Here is a 20370-nt window from a genome sequence, read left to right on the forward strand (position 1 = left end):
CCGATCGGAGGGCCCGAGCCGGTCTATAGGGACGAATCAGGTTTCTCATGGCCGGAGGTACTTTGCCTTGCAGTGTCTTATGAGTGATACAAAATGATTTAAAAGCGATTCGTTCATGGACTGGAAGCCAGTGGAGGGCTCTCAGCAATGGTTTAGCCGAGGCTCTTCTTGGCCTCCCCATAAGCAACCTGGCTGCTGCATTCTGCACCCGCTGCAGGATATTAGTTGTGGCTTTTGGTGCTGCCAGGAGAAGAGCATTGCTATAATCCAGTCTGGATAAAATTAGACCCTGGATTAATAGCTTCCTGGACTGAAAAGGCAGGAGGGGGAGAACTTTCCGTACTGCCCGAAGCAGGCCAAAGCATCCCCCTGCGACTTTCTGGGCATGTGTCCTAAAGGTTAATTGGGATTCGAACCACACCCCAGGATTTTCATTTTCTCTTTTGGCTGGGGCAATTCACCCATACAGGGCGGCCAATACTCTGTGGGCAAGGATGTAAATTGATGGCCCAAGACCATGATCTCGGTTTTAGCTTTGCTCAATTTGAGCTTTGATCCGGTCATCCAGGAGAAAATTGCGGTTAGGCAACCCGAGAGATTGTCTGAACATCCCACTTGTTGTGTCAGCGAGACGACTAGTTGTGTGTCATCTGCGTAGGTGATGGATTTAATCCCAAAAGGGGCTACTACCTCCTCCAGCGGGGCCATATAGACATTAAACAAAGTAGGGCTCAGGGACGATCCCTGGGGGACCCCACACTGGAGGGGTGTAAACTTAGACATGACACCATTTTCCCAAATCCTAAAGGATCGTTTGTTCAAAAAGGATTCCAACCATCTAAGGGCTAACCCTGCAATGCCCAGTTTGGCAAGATGGTGGACCAATATTTCATGGCCCACCGTATCAAATGCAGCGCTCAGATCCAGGAGGATCAGTGCCGCTGATCCCCCTGAAACTAAGATGCATCTTGCCTCCTCAGCCACCACTATGAGGGCTGTGTCAGTGCCCTGTCCTGGGCGAAAACCCGTTTGGGAGTCGCTCAGTAGGCCATTACTTGCCAAGAATCCTGAGAGCTGTTGATTCACTAGCTTTTCAGCAATTTTGCCCAGACCAGGTAACAAAGAGATTGGTCGAAAGATAGCTAGATCGGTGGTGTCTAGCCCCAGTTTCTTTAGGAGAGTTTTAATTCTGGCCTGCTTCCAGCTAGGTGGCACTACCCCATTGGTGAATGAGGAGATTAACAAACCTGTAGCAAGGGGGGCAATGGTACTTGCGATTTGTTTGAGGATGTGCATAGGCGCCGGGTCAGAGGGAGAACCACTATTCACGGTGGATAGTGTCTTACAAAAGTCCTCCCTGGTAATGCATCTAAACACGTCCAACCGGGGACCAGTTGTCGGGAGCGGGGGAGTATCAACGCCTAAGGTTGTGGCAGTCTGTGGTAGACTATCCAGAATTCTTTGTATTTTATCATCATAGAACTCCGCTAGCTGATCACACCTTGCTTCGGTATCCTCTTGTGCGATTGTCGGGGCCAGGACTTTAAGAAGTTGCTTGACAATCTTAAACGTTTCCTTGAAGGAGTTAACCGAAAGTTTAATTTTTTGGAGTTGGATATATAAACAAATAAAAGAAGAAAATTTCAAGAGCCTATGGACTATTGGATATTGCTGAAGTGCTACACTAATGATCGAAAGACTTTATGTGTTGTGATAAGTGGAGTGCTGCAATATCATATCTTTATCCAGTGCTTAATTTGAGCCTGTGGTTTCCAGTGCTCCAGACACTTAGGGGCAGATTTACAAGGTCCTCGCACCACTTTTGCGTCATTTTTAACATGGGAAAAATGACGCAAACGTGGCGCAAGGGGCTTGTAAATAAGCCCCTTTATTGTCAAAACCGTCACTTATAACAGCTACCACATGGTGGTGCTGTTTGTGTAATTTGGAGATAAGCAGAAGAAGAGTTGTTTGTTAATTCAAAATACATACAAACAATAATAACCTGCCACCCAAGGCATTCTTATTGATTTGGGGCCCTTGAACAATGAAATTATAAGCTGCGTGGTCCCCTAGCGAGGACCCTGACACTCATTTTATTTCTACAAATTAAGCCTCTGACCGAATTTGTCTACAGTCTAGCGTTGACAGGGAATGCTTCCAGAACAAGTCCTATGCTAGGCAGCGCACACCCATCCCAGCTATTGCACGCGCGCTGCAGTGCACAGCGCACCTCCAGTGTGAGGGAACTACCCAAGTGTCTACAGACTAGTGCTGACGGGGACAGGCGCGGTTCGTCCATTGGGGCGTGGGGGCGTAGCCCCCCCTGCCCAACGCCGCCCGCAGCTCCCTCATGACAATCATGTCAATGAATCAACATGACGTCAGACCGCCGAGCGGGCGTCATGTTGATTCATTGACATGATAATGTACAGACGGCAACACAAGTACGCATGCGTGGGGACTGAGGGTGAATTTTTACCCGTGCCCACGCATGCGCACTCGTGTTTTGGCGGCGTTGCGCATGCCCATCAGGAGCCCTAATGGGCGTGCTGCGGGCGAGAGGGTACCTGTGCCCCTGGCGCCAGGATTGGCCAGGGGCGCTGTGAGCCTGTGACGTGTGCGGGACCGGCAGCAAGGTAAGAGTGTGTTTTTCGGTGTTTAGCTTGCACAAATGACTTGCGATAGTTCAGTGTGTTAAAGCATCTGCTGCAGAAATGTGTAAATACATGAATGATGGATGGATGCAGGGTGGGTGCATTAATGATTGTTCGGTGGATGGGTGGGTGGATGGGTGGGTGGATGGGTGCATGCATAATGGGTGGATGGATGGATGCATGAATGATGGATGTAGGATGGATGGATGGGTGGATGCATGAATGAATGATGTATGGATGCAGGATGGATGGGTGGATGGATGGGTGGATGCATGCAGGATGGGTGGATGCATGATGGATGGATGGGTGGATGGATGCATGAATGATGTATGGATGGATGCATGCATGATGGGTGGATGCATGATGGATGGATGGATGGATGGGTGGATGGATGGATGGATGGGTGGGTGCATGAATGAATGATGTATGGATGCAGGATGGGTGGGTGGATGGATGGATGGGTGGATGCATGAATGATGGGTGGATGCATGCATGCATGATGGGCGGATGCATGATGGATGGGTGGGTGGATGCATGAATGAATGATGTATGCAGGGTGGGTGGATGGATGGGTGGATGCATGAATGATGTATGGATGGATGCAAGGTGGTTCGGGCTCGCTCACTGCGCTCGATCGCTGCGGTGCAATATGCAAATTAGTTTACGCCTCACCACTTTCAAATGTCACCAGCCGCCCCTGGACGGGGAATGCTCCCAGAACAGCTCCTATGCCAGACAGCACAGGCAGAGGTACTTACCTCTGCCTCCCGGTGCGAGCCTGTGCACAGCGGCCTCGTGCCAGACCCAGCACAAGGACCCAACATCAGCAACAGGCAACTCTTGGTAGATATGATGCTGCTCTCCTCTTTCCTTGTACAACGCAACACAGCAAATTTGGGATCCGCTCTGCGTTGCGATAAAAAAATTATGAATCTGGGTCTTGGTGCAATCTTCTGAAAAAGAATATATGAACAGCACCAGTCAGCCCCCCCCCCCCCCCACACACACACACACACCCTCCCCCCTGCACCACATCCCCTCCACCCCCGCTCCTCCGCCTGGACTGCAGACATCTCACGTGACCTTGGCTTCAGTGAGAGCTCAATTACGTCATAACTTGCTGAACAGAAACATATTTGATAGTTGAGACTTCATATCTATCTCATAACGAGAATGGGGTGTAATGAATCACAGTATCTCTGATGTTAAGGTAAAGTTATCACTCATACTTTAAATTGTATAAGGCCTTGAAGGGTAAAGCCTAGCGCTGTAAGTAACAGATGGCACAATTGCCCCCAAAGCGGTGCCAGACACATGGTACAGCCAGCCTTCCTCGTGACACCAGGGGCAAAGTCTGCACGCGTGGGGCCTCTCCTGATGGGTCGCGCAACTAGGAAAATCCTATTTTGTTCAAAAAATGCACCAGATTGACACATTAATAACAAACCCACAGATCCGGAGCATGGCAATAATTCGCATAAGAAACAGGAATAAACAGGACAGAAAGTCATGAACCGCAGACATGAAACGGGGAATTGTGCCGCTACAGAGTAACAGATACCAAGAGTCTCCAATATTAAAAGTGCAAATGTGTTTATTTTTAAATACAGACATATATGACACATGTAAAAATAGAGGCAGGTTGAAAGCACAACTTAAAGTTGTTTATGAAAATAAATCAGCTTCACATATTCAAAGTAAACTCCCAAATGATGGCGAGGACAGGTTTAAAAACACATTTCATGTCCTGGCGGAGTGAATTCGAGGGCCGGACGCGCTCGGCAGGGTCACTGCGGCCTCTCTCGCACCTTCCTAGTCCCGCACCCAGGGCCGGCCCAAGGCATGTGCAAACTGTGCACCTGCACAGGGCCGCCAAACCCCAGGGGCCGCCACGACGAGGATCCGTTCGTGGCACTGGCGGCCCCCTGGCAGGATTTGGCGGCCTCCCGGCTCCGACTCCGGCTATTGCAGTGGCCGGCCAGCCCAGCGCCGTTGTTGTTTACCTGCAGTACTGCTACTAGTTTCACTTTCCCCAAATCCCAGAGTCAGGCAGCCAGCACTGGGTCCCAGGGCCGTCAATCTTAGCACTACCATGACGTGACGGCCCTGGGACAGCCCCCGCGGCGCACGCTGCCTGTGCGCAACTCACACCTGCTGCTTACGTTACGCCCGGTCACGAGTGTGGTGTGGTCTGGGGTTGTGGTCACGAGACGACTGCTTGCGTCGTCATCGGACATCGAGAACAAAGAAAGATCCTGAACGCGCAAGCCGCCACCGACGATATCACCCTATTTGGACGGTGTGAGACTGTGAGAGACTCCCTGTGTGAGCGGACTTGCACTGCACAGGTATATAGACTGTCTACTACTAACACATTACAATTAATTTCAAAATCGGCTTCGGCAGCACTTACTAGTTATTAATGCAATGTCATGTGGGAGTGGGAGGACGGTGCAACTAGTGCAGGCCTCAAGTCGAACAGTGAGTTAAGAAGTGAAGGTGTGGAGCACGCACGTCGTGTAGCAGGCGGGAACAGCCCAGCATAGCTCTGATCTCCAATGCTAGGCAGGTGATTGCACGACGCCACATGTGAGTCTGTGACCCCAGTTCTCGTCCAACAATTACAGCATTGTTGCAGATATTATGACTGACAGCCCTGACCCGGGCCACCAGTGGTGCTCGCCTATAGTGATCCCCCCTCCACTGCGATCTGCCGCTCTGGACCGGTGGTGGGGTTTGTCCCTTTTCAATCACTGTGGTTTTTAACATCTGAGAACTCGAATTAACTCGTTTTCGGGATCTCCAAACTTTAACGTCGTGGTTTAGCTCTGAAGCCAATAAACAAAGGCATCTAATTATGGGACACAGGGAATAATTACGAAACCCACAAGCGTAAATATATGTTGTGATTGCCTGTTACCTCATCCATAATGGAAGCTCAAATCAAACGAGGCGGACAGTGCATCCGGTCACTGTCCCTCTTACCCAAGATGTGCGCGTCCTTGTCTGTATGTCTGTCCACCCAGGCTCGGTCTTTGGGGTTAAATTTGCCACGTGCCTTCCTCTTCTGGACTCTCTCTCTGAGCACCCCCTACTCTTTCTCTTTCCCTTGCTTGCTTCTCTCTCGCATACTCTAGCCTCTCTCTTTATAGCGCTGAAATGGCTCTCTCCCTCTCTATCTATCTCTGCCTCTCTCGCCCGTGCCCTCTCTCCTTCTCATCCACTGTCCTTATCTCCTTCTCATCCTCTCTGTTTGTCTCCCTTGAGTGTAATTACCACACGCAGTATTTATCGTATCTGTTTTTACTGAACACGTCCTCAAGGGTGTGGAGACAGCTGTCCCCAGCCGCTCGGTCTCTTTCATTGTGCACCCTCTCTGTTGAAGCACTGCCTAGCTCTTTTACCTGGCTGTGCGCTATACTCTTATGTCGCCTGTATTTATTTACCTTCTTCCTGCCTTTCCCTCCCACCTCCAGCATCTAAAGGGTCTGACTGGGAGCCTGGTTAATCGGACCCTGCATCCTGCCAGTGTGTGTGTGTATTTAGGGTGGGTGGCTCGCGAATGTGTGTTTGTGATCTGTGTGTGGTGTGTTAATTACGATGTGCATGTTGACGGAGTGCGAGTGTGAGGAATGAGCTCATTAGAACGCCGGCCCGTATTTGGATGGACGGTGTGACTGACTGTGAGAGACTCCCTGTGAGCGGACTTGCACTGGTATATAGACTCTGTGACTGTCTACTGACACATTACAATTAATTTCAAATCGGCTTCGGCAGCACTTACTTGCAGGGGAATACATCTGTGCTGTGAGATGCAATCATAATATCTAGGCAATATAAGTATGTCTCCAGTTGAGTTGGTTTCTTCTGTAAGTGATCTCAGAATGGAATCAGAGCGGCGTTTATCAGGGTGTTCTCAAGTCAATCTACCCACTAATATGGTAACACTACCTTTGCACTGTAGTATTAAATGTATGAATCTGTGTTGTACCGTATCTGACAGGACATTTACAATGAATAAAGATGGCATCGCTCAATATTTGAAATGACAAAGGCTATATACGTCAGTGGTGGATATGCATGCGTGCCTGGATATCCTGGCAGGGTCAGAGAAGCAAAGTCTTTTATTTATATCCAGTTACTAGTATAATGCATTGCAATCAATGTGATGTGGGAGTGGGAGGACGCCGGTGCAAGTAACTAGTGCAGGCCTCGAAGCTAAACAGTGAGTGAAGTGAAGGTGTGGAGCAGTGAGCACGCACGTCGTGTAACAGGCGGGAACAGCCCTTCTGGGACGGAGTGCGAGGAATGAGCTCATTAGAACGCCGGCCCGGGAGCTAATTGCATCAAAGTACATTGTTGAGCATAGACTGTTAATTTCCCTTTTGACGTCATTACGCGTCGCATGCATCCTTGCCTTTGGCTTTAACCCATAATTTCAAGGCAATTATTAGTTGTTAACATATTTAGGAGGAGGACACCATTTCTAATCATTGTGTATTGTATCTATGAGCAGTAATCGACCCTTTATTCAGACATTCCGAATCCGATTGATTGATTAAAATTAATATGAACAATTGCACAAACTTTCACACGCCTGGATTTAGGCATTCCTGTGGGTTCAGAACATTCTCTGGCATTCGTTCCTTCTGTCGCATTCAGTGGAGAATGGAAGGTGCACAGGCCGGCCGCGTGCATCATGTCATCACTGACTGTGCAATAATGGGTTTTGCATCTGAGATGAGGTACAAACCGTACATTGAGTAACAATTTCCGGCTGGGACTGTGCGCACTGAGTCCTGGTAATAGCGTCCTGACATCAGCTAATGGGTGCCGCACTTATTACTTCAGATTGCACCCACTCACTCCCCCTCCTTCATTCTGATGTTACCCATCCCCACCCCCCCCCCCTTTCTGTTCTAGCAGGCATCCATCCTTTTGTTGTTGTTGCCCACTGCAGCTCTCACAAGCAATGCAACTTATGTATGATGAGATTTATGCTGCTACTTATTGCAAAGGGCGGCTTTAGTAGAGAACCGATGTCCTTCATGGACTGGTTAATGATGTGCTTTCTCCACATCAAAGGGTGTGGCGTAAGAGCCAGAGCTGCCAACTTTGTTCGGGTCTCAGCATTGCCCAACATCCTGCGATTGTAGACAAATCACTTCATCTGGCGTTCACGCTGTATAAACCTGGAAAAAAAAACTTGTGGGATCTGGGTTTACGGAGGATTTGGGGCCTTTCTGTGTACTCCATACTAACCCTGGGCGAAGAACTACGCTCCGTTCGCGGAGTTTGCGGAGTTTCGGCAACTCCGCGCTCCGCGGAGAACGCGAAGTTGTAGAATACTCCGCAAACTGCTGCGTAGCGTAGTTCTCGCGCGCTCAATAGCATTTTCGCGTGCGCGAGGATGCTTGTCGGTAAGATCGAGTTGCCGAACACGCAGAAACTGCAATCTGGCACAGAATAACTCGCGAACACGTTAGTAGTGACCGGAAATAAGGGGACGCGAGCGGGCGGGACAAACCTCATGGGTAACTTTGCGTGCTACACATCCCGAGCATGCAGGCAATCAATCAATCAATCAATCAATCAGGAAATTGGTATAGCGCGCTACTCACTCAGAGGGTCTCAAGGCACTAGGGGGAGGGTGGTCCGCTACTGCTCGAACAGCCATGTCTTGAGTTGCTTCCTGAAGCAGAGGTGGTCTTGGGTCAGGCGAAGGTGGATGGGGAGGGAGTTCCAAGTCTTGGCTGCCAGGTAGGAGAAGGATCTTCCTCCCATGGTGGATCTTCGGATGCGTGGCACGGCGGCGAGGGCGTGGCTGGTTGATCGTAGCTGGCGGGTGGGAGTGTAGAAGGTCAGGCGGTTGTTGAGGTACCTGGGGCCCAGGTCGTGGAGGGCCTTGTGTGCCCGGGTGAGGAGTTGGAACGTGATTCTCTTGCTGATGGGGAGCCAGTGAAGGTCTCTCAGGTGTCCGGAGATGTGGCTGTGTCGGGGGATGTCCAAGATGAGTCGCGCGGAGGCGTTCTGGATGTGTTAGAGTCTTTTCTGGAGTTTGGCTGTGGTTCCGGTATAGAGGGTGTTTCCGTAGTCCAGTCGGCTGGTGGCGAGTGCCTGTGTAACCGTCTTCCTGGTTTCGGTGGCGAGCCATGGGAATATCTTTCGGAGCATGCGTAGGATGTTGAAGCATGATGATTGGACGACGTTGACTTGTCTGGTCATCGAGAGGGAGGAGTCCAGGATGAAGCCCAGGTTGCGTGCATGGTCTGTTGGTTTGGGTGCGCTGCCCAGGGCAGGGGGCCACCAGGAGTCGTCCCAGGCGGAGGGTGATGATCCAAGGATGAGGACTTCCGTCTTGTCTGAGTTCAGTTTCAGGCGGCTGTTCCTCATCCACTCGACTACGTCTTTCATCCCTTCGTGTAGGTTGGTTCTGGCGGTTCCTGGGTCGTTGGTGATGGAGAGGATCAGCTGGGTGTCGTCGGCGTAGGAGATGATGTTGAGGTTGTGTTGGCGTACGATGGCTGCGAGGGGGCTCATGTAGACGTTGAAGAGGGTGGGGGTGAGTGATGATCCTTGTGGTACGCCGCATATGACTTCGGTGGCCTTGGATCTGTACGGGGGGAGGCGGACTCTCTGGGTTCTTCCGGTGAGGAACGAGATGATCCACTCCAGTGCCTTCTCTGGGATTCCGATGTTGCTGAAGCGCTGCACTAGGGTGCGGTGGCAGACCGTATCGAATGCTGCGGAGAGGTCCAGGAGGATGAGGGCCGCTGTTTCCCAGTTGTCGAGCAAGGCTCGGATGTCGTCAGTGGCTGCGATGAGGGCGGTCTCGGTACTGTGGTTGGCGCGGAAGCCGGACTGCGAGTGGTCGAGGCTGGTTGGGCGAGCGCAATTGGTGATCCACTGTGTGAGGTTGTTGGCTGCTTGGTTGGGGTCCGTTGAGCTGGTGGGCGGGTTCTGGCTCAGTGAAGTGGTGAGCTGGTCGGTGGTGATCTTGTTCCTGTTTCTGCGGGGAACCTGTTGCGGGTGGTGGTGAGTCGTGGTCTTTCTGAAGCTGAAGTGGACGCAGCTGTGGTCTGTCCAGTGGAGTTCGGTGGAGTGGCTGAAGGATATGTACTTGCTGGAGGAGAAGACTGGGTCAAGCATGTGTCCGGCGTAGTGGGTGGGGGTGTTCACAGTTGCATGAGTCCGAGGTTGGCGAGGTTGTCCAGCAGGGTGGTGGTGGTGTTGTCGTTGTTGTTCTCCAGGTGGAAGTTGAGGTCCCCTAGGAGGATGTAGTCAGCGGAGGCGAGGGCGTGCGGGCTGATGAAGTCTGCGATGTCTTCGCTGAATTGTGTGCGAGGTCCTGGGGGTCTGTAGATGAGGGTGCCTCTGAGTGTGGTCTTGGGGTCGGTGTGTATCTGGAAGTGAAGATGTTAAGCGGCTGTGAGGGTGTCGTCTGAGTTGGTCGTGATGCGGATGGTGTTCTTGTGGACGATGGCGATGCCTCCTCCTGTCTCGTTGACGCGGTCTCTCCGGGTGATCTTGTATCCGTCCGGGATGGTGACGGGTATGTCGGGCGCTGAGGAGGCGTTCATCCATGTTTCCGTAAGGAAGGCGACGTCTGGAGATGTGGTGTCGAGCAGGTTCCAGAGTTCCACGGCGCTCCCGAAGACGAAAAATGGCTTGCGAACGGGTCAAGCAAGCTACTACGCATGCTCGCGGAGCTATGCGTAGTTCGCGGAGTGCAAGTGCATCTTCGCGTAGCTCGCGGAGTGCGGCTACGCGAACTACGCCCAGGCTTACTCCATACACTTTCCAGTTGTACTCTGAAGGCACGGTTTTGCAAGTTGCGCTTCTTATAGGTGCGTTTTTTGTTATTTGTACTCAGCAAAATCATTGGTCATTGGGAAGCAAGCTGTTTTTTTTCAGCACTACGAATATGGAATAAAAAATCCAATGTTTGAGGCGGGCCCATATTGAGGGCTGGCCAGAGATGTTGAGTCACACGTGCCTTCACTGTTAACACTGCTCAGTAAACGGAGCCTGTCACTGGCAATAGACTGATATTTCTCACACACACTGCTCAACCATGAACGCATAGCTGTGCCACAAAGTGTCACGCCTGTCACACACAGTTGCAGCGTGGGGTAGCTTTGAGCTAACTCTGTTCCATTAAAGGCATATATCCTGCAGCAACTAATGACTACTCACGAGGTGGCTATGCAGTGTCTGCAACGGACGTGGCCATCCGCCAAGCGTAAGACACCATATTTGATATGGCATCGATATTACTGTTTCTGGGCAAAGAGCCACCGATTATTTCTCTGTGGGGGGTTGTGGGGGTCCGGTGCCCCTGTCATGGCCCTGGCACTGCAGCTGTCTGTGCGCCCAGTCCCTCATGTCGTGTGTCACAATGCTCTCCTCCTCCTAAAATGTATCGTTCTGAGACAAATTCGGAAGGGTAGGAGCAGCCACAGGTACTGGTCAATCATCTAACGACTTTTCTGGACGTATTATAAAAACACCTTCCTTCCGCCCCGTCCGGACCGCCTCTTCCGGGGCCCCCACCTACGCTTCCTGCACAGGGCCACCATGAGCCTAGAGCCGGCCCTGCCGCACCAACTGGGGGCGGAGTGCGGCCTCAAATATTACACGGCTTGGCTCAAACATTATTAAATGGTCCGTGCTCGGGGAGAAGCTGTTTAGAGCTTCTGCGGCGGCTCCGGCCAGAAACGGGTTCCTCGCTCCAATATGTTGAGTCCCAGTGAGTGGTGTCGGTCACTGCGGACCCCTCATTCAGTCTCCAGCGCAGGACGTCAGTGACTGATGGGTGCAAGGGCGGCCCCCCTTCTCACCTGTCCTGGTGCCTTTCATCGAGTGTGCTTTTGAAGGAGCACCAGGTTCATTCATCACCAGACACAACTTCTGAGAGCCACCTGGCGTCGGGTCCTCGTCACAAGCTGCGGTAGTTGAGGGCCACACGCCCCTAAAGTGCTTCTCACAGTCAGTCAGCGGTTGTTGGGGGGTCACCAGTCCCTGGGGTCCATCTCAATGACCCGTAGGCTGCTGAGGGTTCTCAGCCCCAAGGGCCCCTCTCACGGGCCACAATCCGAGTCCCCCGAGTCTAGGCTGGACGTGTTCCAGCTGCTCAGCTCCGCCCTCTGCTGGAGGTGCAGGGACTGCGTGCTCCTCTGCAGGGACTCCAGCGACTGCAGGAAGGACCTCCGCGCCCTCTCCTCGTCCATGGCCGAGGCGCCCTCCTCCTCCGCCTCCAGGATCTCCCCGCAGGTCACCGGCAGGGTCCGGAGCCGGACCAGCCGGGGCCTCCTCTGCCGGCTTCCCGGCGCCTCGGTGAGATATGTGCACAGAGGCATCCTCTCCTGGTAGCTGGACCACATGCTCAGCATCTCCGCCTGTTTCCGGGACATCTTCTGGGTGATGGTTCTGGACTGGAGCAGCTTCTTCTCACCCAAGCCTTTGGGGGGTGCGGTGAGAGGGTGTCCTCGGGGTGTAAGTCCTGCAGGACGGCGGTGTCCCCCTCTCTCTTCGGGGCTGATAAGAAGAGACTGTCAGGGAGCGCTTCAGTGCCTGTCTCGGACCCCTGCCTCTCTCAGACCGGCTCCTGTCTCTCTCAGACCGGCTCCTGCCTCTGTTTCTCTCCCTCCGCTCCCCATGTTTATATCCCCCGCTCCCTCCCACGGACCGACCTGTTCATGTGACAACAAACTCCATATAATAAACCACATCCGGCTGCCACGGGCTCTGACGCCGTGAAGCACTTTTAGAAGACACCAGATGGACCCGCGGGGAGGCTGGAGAGGAAACCCGGGGAAGGCGCGCTTTATTTCAGTGCGATAGAAAAGTACCAAAAATAAGGCACAAACCATCCGCTCCAATGACAGCGATAAAACATTCCGGGATGCTCTGTCAATGACCAGATTTTAACTCATGGAGAACCAGTCAGTGCGAGGTGGACTGTGCTGTGGGGAGGGGAGACGGTGCTCATCGGGACGGTGCCCAAAGGCCAGAGAGACCACAGCATCTGCTGCTTCCCCTCAGGGGCAAGGACATGTTTCGGCCATGGAAGCACTACATTGTGGCGACCCTGTAGTGTCCTTAACCCGCCCTCAGACTTTGTGGTAGCCTGCACCAGGAGGGTGACCGTATGTCCTGAATCAAAACCGGTGGGCCAGGACACATGTCCTAAACAAGCATTAGCAGAGCCAATAGGTCTCGCTTTTGGGACCTTATAAGTGTTTAGTTTTGCAGCACAATATCCTTGGCGCACCAACATTAACTGTTGCATGGCTAAACACTTATAAGGCACCAAAGGCGAGACCTATTGGCTATGCCAATGCTTGTTCCTTGCTCTTCAGCCCTGGAGAGCCAGCCGGCCGGTGATGCCTCATCCACACCCACAAATCTCCCATCGTGGACTTTACCATCTGAACCTTGACACTCATCTGACTTGTGGCAAGTAGACTTTTTTGCACTAACGTCATCGACAATCAATGATGCAACGTGCTGCTCAGATGAACTCCATTCACAATTGTATGTGAATTTCAACATGGCACCTGCTATGAACCTCTCCAAGATCTATTCAGCGCGTGGCCGAACTTTCCAATTCTGCAGTGTCCAACTTCCTTTCAAGGCAGAAACTCATTTCCGGGCACTTCGGAAGGAAGCATCTGCCTCCCATTATTAACACATTCATTTCAGTAATATGCCGATCTCCTGGGTCGCGTAATTGATGGGAAACACATTAAAAATCATCCGAGAAAACAAAAATAGCAGATGCTGTGGGAACAAACAAGTACAAATAAAGCATGACTTTACCGACCCAAAAGCTGTGCTCCATTGTGTGTTTTTACACAGTACTAAAATACATCTAAAAAAGAGTGTTGCCAGGCTTTTACTGAAATGATGGCTCTTTTGTGCTGGCGTGTTATGGCAGCACTTCCTTGTGTGCTGTTTTGAGCGCTGTATTGGCCTACCAGCACATTAGCCTATCAGGACAGTACCTGTCAGGACAGTAGCCTACCAGGACAGTACCTGTCAGGACAGTGACTACCAGGACAGTGCCTATCATGACAGGGTCTACCAGGACAGTGCCTATCAGGACAATGACTACCAGGACAGGGCTACCAGGACAGTGCTTATCAGGACAGTGCCTATCAGGGTCTACCAGGACAGTGGCTATCAGGACAGTGGCCTTAAAGGACAGTGCTTATCAGGACAGTGTCTATCAGGACAGGGCCTACCAGGACAGTGGCCTACCCGGACAGTGACTATCAGGACAGTGACTACCAGGACAGGGCTACCAGGACAGTGGCCTACCAGGACAGTGACTATCAGGACAGTGACTACCAGGACAGGGCTACCAGGACAGTGCTTATCAGGACAGTGCCTATCAGGGTCTACCAGGACAGTGGCTATCAGGACAGTGGCCTTAAAGGACAGTGCTTATCAGGACAGTGTCTATCGGGACAGGGCCTACCAGGACAGTGGCCTACCCGGACAGTGACTATCCGGACAGTGACTACCAGGACAGGGCTACCAGGACAGTGGCCTACCAGGACAGTGACTATCAGGACAGTGACTACCAGGACAGGGCTACCAGGACAGTGCTTATCAGGACAGTGCCTATCAGGGTCTATCAGGACAGGGCTACCAGGACAGTGGCCTACCCGGACAGTGACTAACAGGACAGTGACTACCAGGACAGTGGCCTAAAAGGACAGTGCTTATCTAGACAGTGCTTATCAGGACAGGGACTACCAGGACAGTGGCCTACCAGGACAGTGGCCTACCAGGACAGTGACTAACAGGACACTGACTAACAGGACACTGACTACCAGGACAGTGGCCTACCAGGACAGTGCTTATCAGGACAGTGACTATCAGGACAATGACTACCAGGACAATGACTACCAGGGCAGTGCTTATCAGGACAGTGCCTCTCAGGACAGGGCCTACCAGGACAGTGGCCTACCAGGACAGTGACTATCAGGACAGTGACTACCAGGACAGGGCTACCAGGACAGGGCTACCAGGACAGTGCCTATCAGGGTCTATCAGGACAGTGGCTATCAGGACAGTGGCCTTAAAGGACAGTGCTTATCAGGGTCTATCAGGACAATGACTACCAGGACAGTGACTACCAGGACAGGGCTACCAGGACAGGGCTACCAGGACAGTGCCTATCAGGGCCTACCAGGACAGTGGCCTACCAGGACAGTGACTATCAGGACAGTGACCACCAGGACAGGGCTACCAGGACAGTGGCCTGTGGAGGCTGCTTTCAGGCCATTCCAGCGTTGAGATCAACTGGCAGCCAGGCACTATGCCGGCCACAGTCTTCTTAATTCGTCTACTTGTACGCCTGGAGCTGTGCAAAAGGCCGCCGCCGGTGCCTCCATCCTGTTCATAGCAACCGCGACGCCAGGCCGCAAAGAGTCCGTACATAACTCCCCTTCTTACAAAGCTGCCTCGTTCCACCAGGACCCCATCAGCAGCTGTAGACCAGAAGGCATTGCAGCAGACGGTTTTACACTGAGTACCTGCTTAATGTGAGGGGCTTACACTGAGTACCTGCTTAATGTGAGGGGTTTACACTGAGTACCTGCTTAATGTGAGGGGCTTACACTGAGTACCTGCTTAATGTGAGGGGTTTACACTGAGTACCTGCTTAATGTGAGAAGTAGCTGCTGTGTTTGCCCGCGCTGCGTCACGGTGCATATGGGTACAATGTGGGGAGTGTGTGTATCGCCGGCCTAGAATACATGAACGGTCAGGACAGTGTTCCTGATTAAGCCAAACTCTAAAACATTCACCACAGAATCAATTCGGCATAATTCATCATCAAAATTCATTTAATGAACATAATTAATATAGTGTTTACATCTCAAAAGACATTTTGCTTTGACCAAAATACAGATGGCTCTTGTGATTCAAAGTCATCAAATTTACGGTGTCATTTAGTATTATACAGTGCTCACAGTGAAAAAAGAGAAGGATTGGTGTTTAGGTGAGATGGGGGTGATTGGGTCGGTGAGGGACTGGGTAAAGGTGGTGTGACATTGGTACAATCACATTTACATACAAATGAACCTTTACCGTCTATATAGGTCCGTAGTTCCCTAAGCTCATCACACAGTGGTCTGGCTATTCAGTCCTATGGTGTGAGGGTGTGAGGAAGTCTACGTTTCGACCCTGCAGGATGGAAGGTCTAATATCGCCTCATTCTGGGGTCTTCATCAGGACAAAACAATGTGGGAGCACTAAAGGAATTGTCTCTGAGTGACCGTCTCCAATGGGAATACCAATGCTAGTAGGACGTCTGGCAGGATGATATAGTCATGAGTATTAAGTCATAGGTCATGAATTACCATGTTCCAATAATCATGCAGTTGAAAGGTGGGGGGACTCACTTGGGCAGTTGAGAAATCACGCTGGGTATTAATCTCCATGTTCGTGTGGGGGACACTTCCTTATCATGAAATCAGTTAGAACGGTGCCGCTGGTCTACCGTTAATGGTTGCTGATTAGTCAACCAAGTATCTGCCAACCGCTGTCCGGTCGCTCGAGAAGTCTGTCAGAGGGTCACCACCGCCTATGTCTGTGCCCTCTGACACCCAAAGCGTCAGAGCATCCATGTACTATTTGCATCGAGTCAAGGCTTACCAGTTGTTGAGAAGTGCAGCATCACACAGTGGCTGGTAGAGCAGGGTACAAGTAGGCGCTGCATGGTCAGTCAGTGTGACACAGTTCGCCCAGTCACCTTGAACAAAATCTATACAGGGCAGTCAGAGAAAGAGCAGAACAAGCTGTGGGAGCTCTAAGGGGCAGATTTACAATCCCCTTGGCCCGCTTTTACGCTGCAGTTGCGTCACTTTTGTAACGCAGCGGCGGCGCAAAAGATGCGCCATACTGCATGGTATTTACAACGTGACGCATCTGTGAGATGTGTCACGTTGTAAAGCCCTGAGCCAGAAGGAGGCGTTCCTGCGCAGGGGGAGGGCGGGCGTTCCGGCGCAGGAACGCCTCCTAAAAGTCGCTGAGTGAAATCTACAAGATTTCACTCAGTCACTTTTGAGCCCATGCTGCGTCAAAACCCTGCGCCTGCTTGAAGCAGGCGTAAGGATTGACGCAGCATTCTAACAATAGGGCCCCCCAGAGCATTCCTGGAGCTGCGTCACGCTTGCAACGCAACTCCAGCAATGCGCCGCTTTTACTGCACAGGTGCGTGACGCATCTGTGCCGTTTTTGCCTCTTGGTGCGCCGCATTGTTAATGCGGCGCATCCATGGTGGCGGAGGCTTGGCGAACAATAACTGGTGCATCCCTGCTGATATGCAGGGATGCGCCAGTTATTGTAAATCTGCCCCATAGTGTTTTAAAACAAATGTCTAGTATGTAGTTTGTGCGCATGCGCATGTCTGCTTGTGTCTCTGTGTGTGCACATGTAAAAATAGAAAGATATCTGCAGTGATCACCCAGTGCTGAGCCAAGGAGACATAGCGCCGAATGAAGGTGCCAAAGTTTTGGCCCAATTGTGCCCGATGCTCACCCAGTGTTACTAAACATTGGTGCAAAACTATGCAACGTTACTTTAAATTCGCAGAGCTGACAAAGAAGAGAATATCGCTGGTCCAGGACCACACAGCGAAGGCCCAATATCAGACTGCATTTGGCCATGGTCAGTGCAGGCCTAATACCTCAGAGTTTGCTGCTCTAACCTGACAGATGTGTACTGAGTAACAATGACATAGAAGAGATATTCCAATTAGACCTGGCCCTTTAAATGAAATAGCCTGCATACATATTGTAGAGGGTTACAACAGCTGGCTATTAATTGACTGCAAGTGTCCGGGGCCACGTGTATAGGCGGAATCCGCTCATATGTGATATTATTACACCTTGGGTGATATTTGGTAGCAGTAGCACTTTTTAGCAACAAATCCATTATCCAGTGGTCCTAGCTTAGTGTGCATGATTCTGCTCTTTTTATTCAGCAATAATGATCAGAATTGTGTGGCTGAGGAGCAACAGAATCACAAGTGAGCACGGCCCTGCGTTGATTTCTTAATTTGGCCAGTTGGTTTACCGCAGTGATGCTGCCTTAGCGTATTTAAGGGATTGCATTCAGAAGTTAATGAAACTCAAATAAATTCAAGCAAGTTCAATACTTAAATGCTGTTCCAATGGTGCACCCAAAAGTATTTATGGGGTTATAGTATCCTCTAGTGGCATGTCAAAGCAATGCTGGAATAGATATCGGGATGCATATTTGTATTAAATACAAAGATGAAAGCACTTAATGAGCCATGACGGCTCGTAACTGTAAAACAAGGTGATAAGAAAGGCAGATGGCGGCTGTGCGCGTGCACGCGCACATGCACTCAAGTTTTAGGCCAGGAAAAGCTTGTGGTTAGCACTTTCAAAATCCCCTTACTAAAAGTCGAGCAGCAGCGCATGCGCTGCTCTTGGATCGATCTAAAAAGTAGTGCGGAGCTAACCAAGTAAGGCTGTATACAAGTGATATCAAGGCGTCTGACACCTACACGTTTAAACAAACACTGTATTATGTAATTCATCCTGTACATTGATTCACACTATTGTATTTATTTATTGTCAATGTGTGAGTACATTCATGCCCTATTGGGATTCACAGAGCTGACTAGGCCCTGCTTGTGCAGTGCAAGCCTCGTTTCTGTGTGAGACACGATTGGACAGTTTGCCGAACTTGCCGAGATTGATGCTGCTGCTCCGGGTCCGGCTCTTGCCGCGGAGTCGTAGAGAGTGCGTTTTCGGCTGAGTGCCAACTGGGGGTCAGCCGTGAGAGCTGGGGGTCCAGTGCCGGAAGTTGCAGCGGCTTGGCATTTAGGGTTTCTGTGCAGAGGGAGGTTGAGTTGATCTGAGCCGAGCTGCTTTGGCGTGGCGGAGCGTAGTGTGGCTGCCCACGCGCCTTGCCCGCCTTGTTCCTGGGACCTGCTCGTGGGGCTCTTCGCTACTCCCCGCACCTTGCTCCCCCTCCTCCCCTTGCGCCGATATCCCAATCCCATTCTCCAGCCCTCATCTTCACCTGGCCGCCCATTGTTTGACGGTTACTTGGGCGGCAAGTGGTGACTGGGTGCACTGGGTGCAGGGGTCAAATGGAGTGGAGTGGGCACCTCCCCAGCACCTGAGACATCCTAGGTAGCGTTTACTGCACGCTCACCCAAAGAGGAGAAACAAAAGGGCACCAGGACAGTCCCCCTGGCAGCGTTTACACCCACGCCCCCTCCACAGAGACCCAAAACGGACCCAAAAGGGAAAAGATGCCTAGGAAACCCTAAGGATACCCTAAGGGTTCCCCAGCAAAGTGGAGCAGAGTGAGGAGCGGGGGACAGCGGCGATCAGAGGGGCCAGAAGAAGTTGAGAGGTGAAAGTCACGAGGTGTGGGGGCCCTGGGCTGCTCCCCCCTACCCTCTACCCCCTCCCCACAGCCATCACTTCCACCCCACTTCACACTCTCTTACTCCGGCTCCTCTTCTAATCTGTCACCCCCTTTCTACTGCCTCCTGTTACCTACTTCTTTGCGTTCCACACCCTCCTATGTTCTACACTGTCCATCAAGATCCATGACATCGTAAGCAGCAAAAGTGACAAATGACACTGATAAGAAAAGAAAGAGAAAAAAAGGAAGGCTCCAATCTTCGAAACCTCTAGCCCAACGTTCAGAGACCAAGATCAGGCACTTGTCGAAGAGAAGAGCATTGGAAGGACGACTGTGCAGAACAAGGAACGCGGGGCTGATTCAGCCCAAAGCCAACTACCGCCCCCACAAATCTGCGAAACACCAAAAAGCTAAAATGTGTTATCCCCTTGGCAAAGACAGTGTAAGATACGATCTGACCTCTCAGGACAGTACTTTACAGGACGGGCAACAAGAGGTAGAGGAACAAATAAACTCCCCATTACAAACAAGGTCAAACACTAGGAACATAAGTACAAATATAACCCAAAACCTGAGTGATCATGTTGAAATTGACAACAGCAATAGCATCAGTATAAGTATTAGTAGTAGTAACAGTTCTAAAGGCAACAATGATATCGGATACTTTTTTAAACAACTGTCTAAACAAGGCAGCTCCAGCAATCGTGGAAGAACAATTGATATATCCTCTTATGCAACTAGCACGGAAACCAACGGAATAATTCCTAAAAATTCAGCATGCGCTGACAAACACAACATTTTGATTCAAAATCTTTATTGACTGTACCTCTTTCTCCAAGAATCTTCATAGTAAAGGGCAATACCGTACAAGCTGAAGAAAATCCAATCGACCACAGCTCGCTATGCTCCAACTACTCAGGAAATCGCACACTGACACCCACAGACTTAGATAATGGTCTCAAGTAAGCTCCATTCACCTCTGCTCCAGAGGAAAGTGAGATAAGTAAGGAACTCCCTTCTTTGTTACGATACACTAGGGACGAAACCCCAGTTGGACCCCCTGGCCTTTCCCTTTTTGCCCATCAACTCCGGAAACGAGGACGAGGACGAGGACCTATTATCAAAAGAGAGTCCTGACCTAGACCTAGACCGAAGTCCATTAAGCGCAAATAAACCACTTCCGCCCGACTTGCATAAAACTGAAATGGAACCTAGTTTGGTGCCACAAAAAATAGAAAATCACCTCGCATTGATTAATGAAGCTTTGATTTGAATGGCAAATGCAGCCATA

The 20370-nt window shown here is 51.1% G+C and overlaps 1 protein-coding gene across 1 annotated transcript; it reads right to left on the bottom strand.

Moving 5' to 3' along the window:
• Positions 1–11650: 11650 nt before the first annotated feature.
• LOC147659379 (uncharacterized protein C11orf96-like) lies at positions 11651–12070 on the bottom strand. Its single transcript, XM_086951785.1, has one exon. The coding sequence runs from the start codon at positions 12068–12070 to the stop codon at positions 11738–11740; it is 333 nt and encodes a 110-aa protein (XP_086807911.1). The 3' UTR covers positions 11651–11737.
• Between the last annotated feature and the right edge of the window lie 8300 nt (positions 12071–20370).

The sequence above is a fragment of the Lissotriton vulgaris genome, unplaced genomic scaffold, assembly GCF_964263255.1.
Source record: "Lissotriton vulgaris unplaced genomic scaffold, aLisVul1.2 SCAFFOLD_1390, whole genome shotgun sequence".
NCBI lineage: Eukaryota > Metazoa > Chordata > Amphibia > Caudata > Salamandridae > Lissotriton > Lissotriton vulgaris.

Coding starts and splice junctions, on each gene's coding strand:
- LOC147659379 (XM_086951785.1), bottom strand. CDS start 12,070: ATGTCCCGGAAACAGGCGGAGATGCTGAGCATGTGGTCCAGCTACCAG.